Source organism: Patagioenas fasciata, chromosome 23, assembly GCF_037038585.1.
Source record: "Patagioenas fasciata isolate bPatFas1 chromosome 23, bPatFas1.hap1, whole genome shotgun sequence".
Lineage (NCBI taxonomy): Eukaryota > Metazoa > Chordata > Aves > Columbiformes > Columbidae > Patagioenas > Patagioenas fasciata.
Window position 1 is genome coordinate 2,087,432 of NC_092542.1, and position 7,854 is coordinate 2,095,285.

Sequence of the window (7,854 nt, forward strand, 5' to 3'; positions counted from 1 at the left end):
ACGTGGGCTGCGGGTGGACGTGCGGGGAGGCAGGGCTGACGGGCAGGACTCTCCGGTGCTAAGAACAACAGGGGACATGAGAAATTAGAAACGCAGAGCTCTTTGGGTCATCCCCATCCTTTTCTGCCTCTTAGAGTGCGAAGTGTCGGAGGAGTCGAGCGGTGAAGCGGAGATTGAACAGGAGGCATCGGATTTGGAGGACCTGAGGGAGCTGCATCCGGGCTTGTTGATCTACAAGGCGGCACAAGCCCGAAACCTGCCCCTCATGGCCGAGGCGCTGGCACACGGTGCCGAGATCAACTGGGTGAACGATGAAGATGAAAACAAAACTCCTCTGATCCAAGCTGTGATGGGGGTACGTTGTGCTGGTGGCTGAGAAGCCGCGTTTGGGAATGTGAGGTCTTGAGTGCACTGGAAATGGGAACTTACAGCCCAGTGTGTGCCTGTGCATCCTCCCAGTGCTACTGGCTGAATGTATTTAAAATGTCCCGTTCCCTTGCTAGGGCTCCTTGATAGCCTGCGAATTCCTGCTGCAAAATGGTGCCGATGTGAACCAAAGAGATATCCGCGGCCGGGCCCCCTTGCACCACGCCACGTACCTGGGGCACACCGGGTGAGTGCTGTGCCCGTCGCTCTGAGAGGCTCCATCGCCCCTGGATTGCCACGCAGCGTTAACACTGAGTCAAGGGGTATCATGGAATAGTTTGGGTTGGAGGGACCTTCCCAGCTCCCCCAGTGCCGCCCCTGCCATGAGCAGGGACATCTTCACCAGCTCAGGTTGCTCAGAGCCCCGTCCAGCCTGGCCTGGGATGTCTCCAGGGATGGTTCATCCACCACCTCTCTGGCCAACCTGGGCCAGGCTCTCACCACCCACAGGGACAAAAATTTCTTCCTCATGTCCAGCCTGCATCTCCCTCCTTTAGTTTAAAACCAAGGTGGGTGGGGGAGCTGGGTTTTGGTAAATTGGTTATTTGCAGAACATGCCTTTTTTTATATCACCTCAACAACATCGTTGTCTTAAGGATAATTGCCCCCATACTGATAGACAGGGGGTCACTGCTGTACACTCCTTCCTCTCTCTACACCACTGCAGCGTTTCCTGATTTATTATCATAATAAACCAATATAGGTAAAGCTGTGCCTGCCAATGGTGGGAAGTGCCCTCTGCCCACTCCGGTGTGGGGTGAGGGAGCCGAAATTTCCCCTCTGATGGTATTTTCTTTCCCTCCTGCAGTCAGGTCTGCTTGTTCCTCAAGCGAGGTGCGAACCAGCACGCGGTGGATGGCGACGGGCAGGACCCGCTCAGCATCGCTGTCCAGGCAGCCAACGCGGACATCGTCACCTTGTGAGTGCAGCCAGGGCTTCCCAGCACCCCTGTACGGCAGCTCTGCCCGTAATGAGCCATCGGGGAAGGAATAACCAAGCCTCTCTCCCTTCTGTTTCCTTCGTTTCGCTCCAGGCTGCGTCTGGCTCGGATGAACGAAGAGATGCGAGAAGCGGAGGGTCCCTTTGGACAACCAGGTCAATATCCCAGCAACAGCCCCACTGAGCTGCAGTACAGGAAATGTATACAGGAGTTCATCAGCCTTAATATAGATGAGTGTTAGTGACAACTCCCCCACCTCCCCTTGGCCGTCTTGAACTTGGGCTGGATTTCTAGGAGCCCTGAGAAGCCCTTATCCTCGGTATATTGGTGTTTCTTGCAGATTGGTCTGTTTTTGATGCCTGCACATATAGGTTCGCGATGCACGCGGGAAGGACAAGGGCTCTTCCCTGTTAGCGTTAAGTTCTCATGCTTGACTACTGGATGGCTGATTTTCGTGGGGCATAACCACAGACCATGGCGTGTGGATTGGAGTGTGTGAAGAGTATGGGAGACTAGTTTAGCATTTAAAAAAAAATAAAGAAAGCAAAGAAAAGGAAACCCTCTATCACCAGGAGAAACCCACCAACAATACGATCAGACGAACCCGTCTCCGCTTCAGTGTAGTCACCGTGTGCCGAGTTCTCGTCTGAACAGGTTGTTTGGGAGGGATTCTGACGTGGAGCCCGATGTCCCGGCAGCGTGACCGGCCGCCCGCTCTCTGCTGGGTCTGCTGCAGTGTCCGGGGGCTGCTGGGCCAGCTTAGAAAACGTCAGAGCTGACCCCTGAGTAAAGACCAGGCTGTTTTGTGGGGCAGAGATGTTTTGCTCCAGAAGGCACAACGCAAGGGGCAGGATTGGGAGCGATGGCGACTCACCTGGATTGCTCTCAGGACTATACCAGCTGCACTTTTCCCTTTTTGCCCGCAGTGGCTAGCTGGTCAAAGCCATAGCTCGCCTGCTACCCAAGCCAAGACGCGGTGTTATGGAGGCAGCGGTGCTCATTTATTTCTGGAGGCTGGGAGGAGCTTGTCGCTGGCGATGGGCTTTGTGTCAGGGAAGAAGAGCCACGTCCAGCTCCCAACCGGCTGGCTGCACGATGCCATTTGAGTCCGGCCAGTTTGTTTCCTGGTCGCTTCAGATTTCTGACTTAGCATCTCTGAGAAGGAGACTTCGACTTGCATGAGCATCCCCCTCTGTTCTCCCCATGCATGCAAGTTGGGCATCTCAGCACCTGGCCCAGGGGCTTTTGAGTTCCCCAGTTCCAATAACCGCCAGGATCATCTTGTTGTTTCTTTCCTTTTTCTTGTATTATTCTTTGCTGGAGTGGGGGAATGTGTTTCTGCTTGGAGCACTTTGCTGTGATTGTGGTCTGTGTGCTGAGGACCGTGCTCTGCGGGGATGCTGCAGCCATGGGATCCTGTCTCGTTAGGGCTTCCAGAGCACAGATACCACTGACAGGTCATCTTCTTGCTGGGAATTTAGGTGCCAAGCTGAAATGTGCTCCTGCAGAGCCTCTTCAGAGCTGCAGTGACATCCAAGTTGTTCAGGTGATGGTGCTGAGCCCACCTGGACACCAAGGCCGCTGCTCCGAGCTGGGGTCGTAGTGCCTTACAGGGAGTGCTGGGATCTTCAGGGGATCAGGAACACAAGACGACCAGGCAGAGATCCCCATCCTCCTGCTTTACATCAGCAGTGATGCACAATCACATTGGTTTCATCCAGAACGTTAGACTTCTTTACTTTCTTGGGTTTTGTACCCTGGCTGCTGTCGTCCTGCAGCCCACGGTGCATTAAACCTTTGCAGGTTTGTTTCTCTTGACATGATTGTGTCCTCGGACGCTGATCCAGCTCCTCACACAAGATACTGAAGCAGCAGCGCTCAGTGCCCACCCACCCATCTGAAAGTGGAACAATAAACTCCACTTGGTCTCTAGTGGGGTGTCCTCCCACTGCAGGGGACAGTCCCTGGGGCCATAGGAAGGTGCTGTCCCCAGTTTTGCTGCAGCCAGACCACCGTTCTGTGTCTGTGCCATCAGGGTTTTGAAGTCCATCTTTATCACTTTCTCATTCTTGCTCCCGAGTGCCGGGTTCCGATCTCGGCCCCAAGTGTCTGTTGTGGATCCGAAACGGTCCCAGTGACTGTGCTGGAGCTGCTGCAGATCAGCGGCGATGCGGAGTCTGCCCTCAGGGCCTTTTGTGCTTCCCTAAGTAATAAACGGTCTCCTTCCATCCACCTTGGAAAACAAAAATGAATGAGCTTGGCCCCATCAGCCTTTTTATCATTGGCGATGCCTTTCATGGCATTTTTTCCATTGTTTGGTTTCGGAGGAACGCTGGGATGTATAAATCCTTAGTTCAGAGGACAAATTATTGGAGTAAGGACTTCAGTTTGCGTTTGACATGCCCTGGATCCAAGATCTTTCTTCCCATGTGGAGGCAGAGCCGGCATCGCTGCCCACCCAGCGTTTCTCATGCAGGGTTACAGGAGATTACCGCTTTCCATTCGCATCGAGCTCCATCTTTTGGTCCTTTGCATTGCTCTTTGGATTGCTTTTTCTGGTCCGAGTCACCCTAAATTTAAACGGGCTCCCCCACTGCGCAGGGTGGTCCCTTCGCTGGTGTGTCACGGCCCCATTTGACACCGTGTCGGTCGATCCCACTTACTCTACAACAGGTAGTAGCGTTACTATGAGTGTGAGCGGGGTCAGGAGCGGATCTGGAGCTGGTGCTGGGTGCTGTTGGCCGGTACATGAGCTGTGGTGCTGAACCGATACCCAGCCAAGAACTCGCTCTGCGTTAGGAACCGAGAGATCCTCTGCAATGGATACTTTTGGATAATCCTGTCCCGTTTTACACCGACCTGCATCAATTTTGACGTTTGTCAGTGCTGTTGTGTCCTCTCCTGGAAAAAGGCATTTTCAGGGTTACTTTAAAGACCTTGAAAGCGAAGCAGATGTTTCAGCACTGCCATGGTCCTGCTCTGTTAATGAATTTCAGCATGGGCATTGTTGAGCGATGTTTTTTTACATGTACAGCAACTTAAAACACCCCAATTGGTTTCTCCAGCTTTTTGTAAGTTAGAAATAGGAGCCGGGAGAACTGCAGATGTGGCTCCCATAGGGGGTCATTGATTTCACGCTCGGCTCATGAGAACGAAGCAAAAATCACGTACGGTTCGGTCCATTGAAGCTCAGACTCTTTGCTGAAGTACATGAACTTAAAGCGTGTGTAAATACCGATGCAAGAAGCAGTGTTTTGCAAGACAATTTATCTATTTAACATGTATTGGTACTTTATTTAGAATCAATGTATAAAGCAACTTTGTGCACTTTTCCTACATACAGTATTGGGGGGTTTTATGTTCTTTTGTTATGGATTTTGTGTTGTCTTTTTTTTTCTTTTTTAATCGGTGAAATTGTTAAGTATTTAATTTATTATTGACGTGCCCAGAGGACTAGTGCAATTTTGATTCAATACAGTTTGTCTGTATTTAACGTCAGGATTTTTGGGTAGTGTTGCTAGGCAATATTCTTCAAACCCTTCCACAATGTTCCTTTCTTCCCCCCACCTTTTCTCTTCTACTTCCGCTGTATAGATCACGGGGCATGAAAATGCCTCTACTTTGAGATATAATCCAACACTTCAGTACATCCCGCAGTTTCTAAAGCAAAAAGGTCCTCCGGGAAAACACCGCTAAGGAGGCACTTCTCAATGTTTTCTGTGTTTATTTAATTTTCTTGGTGTGTGTGTGTGCGTGTGATGGAGTTTGGGGGGGAGAATGGGGAAGTTGTACGGAAGGTTTGTCTTCATTGAACTGAATGGCCAACCAGGCTCCAGGGAGGACAATATTGACCGCTTCCTTTTGTTCCGTCTCGAAACACGGCTGTATTTGTGCTGTACAATCCTGTTGGAAATATCTCATGCCAAAATGACTCCGTTTTTCACTCCTCCTTTCTTTTCAAAGAGCGCGTGTGTTATTGTGTGACAACGACGTGGTTGCAACCACAGTTAACATGAGATTTGCCTTTGTCTAGAAAGCAACGTGCCAGGCATTGTGAAAACGTACAAACAGACCCAAACCGTTGCCTCAGCCACACGGATTCTGTCATATTTTGAGTTATTTGAGATCTGGGCGAACATTTATATACCTGTCCTAGCTTTTATTGGACTCAAACCCTGTAACCAAGTGCCTGGACAGGTCTAGGTCTGGATTTTTGGGGTCTGCCACATGTCCCTGATTCCGGATGGGTTGCTGGCAGGTTGAAGTGGTCCCCCCATGTTCCCTCTCCACCTGTCAGCCAGGGAAGCCTCAGGTTATTTCAGCATTGCTGTCTCTGAGATGGTCTCTGCAATGGGACGTTTCTTTGAGCGGTCTAGAATTGGAGGGATTTGTCCAAGACGTGGCACGCCGAGGCTGCCACCAGGTAAAACGGACCAGTGACATCTCAGACCAGCAAAACCGGCTGCTGTTTATGCAAAAGGGAAAAACCAGGACCTTCTAAAGAAATGCACTGATTAACTTTGTCCGGTGGCCACAACACGTGGTGTTCGAGCTGCTCGACCACCCCCGGACCCGCTTCTCCTCACTGCCCGAGCATCATTGCTTTCAACCAAAGACAAACGCGTTAAATGTGACATTAACCCACTGGTTAGCGGTGACAAACATTAATGTGCGTGTGGTGCTGTTACACCAGGGGATGTGGGGGAGAAGTGGCCGAGCAGGAGGAGGGAGAGCAGGAGTTCTGAAGAACCAAGATGGTGTTCATTGAGAATCTGAGCTGTAGGTGCTGTTCCCATAGGAATGTCGCTCCTATCGGTCTGCCTGCTGGTTCCTCGGCCTCGTAGGGAATTTGGGCTAGGGGATAGAAGTGGGGGTGATAACCAAAATACTTTGCAAGGCAGGAGGAGGAGCAGGTGTGTTCTAGTGCAGGAATTGGAGCGTTGGCTCCAGAAACACACAGAATCACAGGATCATTTGGGTTGGAAAAGCCCCTCAAGATCGAGTCCAACCATAACCCACCCCTGGCACTGCGCCGTGTCCTGAGAACCTCATGTCCGTCTGTCCAACCCTCCAGGGGTGGTGACTCCAGCACTGCCCTGGGCAGCCTGTTCCAATGCCCCACAGCCCTTTCCATGGAGAAATTATTCCCAATATCCAATTTAAACCTCCCCTGGTGCAACTTGAGGCCGTTCCCTCTGGCCCAGCCAACCTCCTCCTGCCCAAGGCCCCAGACCTTCCTATCCCAACAGCACAGAGACGTTAATTAGCCGAGCGTGGGTGATTAATAGGGTTCCGTTCCGCACTGGATGGCTGGGCTGCCGTCCCGGGGCCGACACTCGCTGTAAATACGCTATAACCTATTAACCTCCTTCACTTGCCTGCTCTCAGTACGACTTTGTAACACGTTTTTTAATTCCCCTCTTGCCCTACACAGCCTGTACTGACTGTAACTATGGAACCAGATATTCTGTATGTTATTATCTTTGTACAATTTTAAAACTGTTGCTGTGGTGTCTGCCTTTCCCACCCCCCCCCCCCTTCCCCTCTCTTCTATTGTCTCTTGAAACACTGTTAATAAAAATCTACATAAACTCCTTCCCTCCTCCTTCTTTGGCTTGATTTATTTACGTAGGGTTTCTTGCCTTTTTGCCTGTATTAACTGGCTCTAGAAAACCATCCCCTTTTAACCCGTTTTCCTTTTGCCCTGCAACCCACACCTTGGGTTTTACGGCAGCGAATGGGCTGGAATAGCACGTAAATACTCCGCGGTTTTGGGTCTCCGTGACAATGTGATTTCGGGGTGCTGGGGTAGGGGTGACAGGCTCAGATCACCCCCCCTCCCAACCCACCCATCACGTTTCACGTTAACGCCCGGTATGTTCTGTCCTGTAGAAGGAGACCATGCACTAGATGAAGATATTGACTTTTCCTGCACCGTTTCCCACACCTTGGTTCCTCTCAAACTGTGCGTGTGTGACAGAGAAATAAAAGAAGGAAAGAAAGACTGGCCTGGCCTCATGATTTATGTCCTGTTGAGCATAGAAAACAAATGCGGCTTCTGCTTTCACCTGGAGGGACAAACAGATCCCAATTAATAAATCCAGGTGGGCTCATTAACTCAGTGAAGGAGTTAAGTAGGAAGGATGCTTTGAAATGGTATTACAGTCATTTGGAGTTATATCTGAGTGATCCTTAACACCTCGACAGCAGACTCGGTCTAAATAAACCCTGGTGAGATGATTCTTTATCATCATAGAAAAACCGCCTGTTTTCTATACGGTGTGTAAGCGTGGGATGGTTTTTCTCTCCCATAGAGGGAATGTGGTTTATTTAGGGGAGGCGGAGATGCTGGGTGATGGAGATGCAGAATGTGGGTCGCGGTGGGTCTGTCTGTTGGGAGGGGACGGGGTCAGACAGGCTGCAAGGCACAAGTCCCTGTGGTGTCAGGATAAGGTCAGATTTGGATAAATTCAGGGTAAATTCAGATT

General features: G+C 50.7%; 1 protein-coding gene across 9 annotated transcripts in view; it reads left to right on the forward strand.

The window, feature by feature from the left end:
• Window positions 1–7,854, forward strand: part of ACAP3 (ArfGAP with coiled-coil, ankyrin repeat and PH domains 3) — a 62,797-nt gene that overhangs the window by 52,289 nt on the left and 2,654 nt on the right. For 4 of the 9 annotated variants that reach the window (XM_071798336.1, XM_071798338.1, XM_071798340.1 and 1 more), the window contains 5 exons: window positions 135–355; window positions 504–613; window positions 1,235–1,345; window positions 1,460–1,521; window positions 7,259–7,476. In XM_071798336.1, coding sequence (XP_071654437.1) covers window positions 135–355; window positions 504–613; window positions 1,235–1,345; window positions 1,460–1,521; window positions 7,259–7,461 — 707 coding nt within the window. In that variant the 3' untranslated portion in view covers window positions 7,462–7,476. Of the gene's footprint in view, window positions 1–134; window positions 356–503; window positions 614–1,234; window positions 1,346–1,459; window positions 6,963–7,258; window positions 7,477–7,854 lie in introns of those variants that run through there. The other 5 variants (XM_071798341.1, XM_071798343.1, XM_071798344.1 and 2 more) reach the window with 2 other exon arrangements.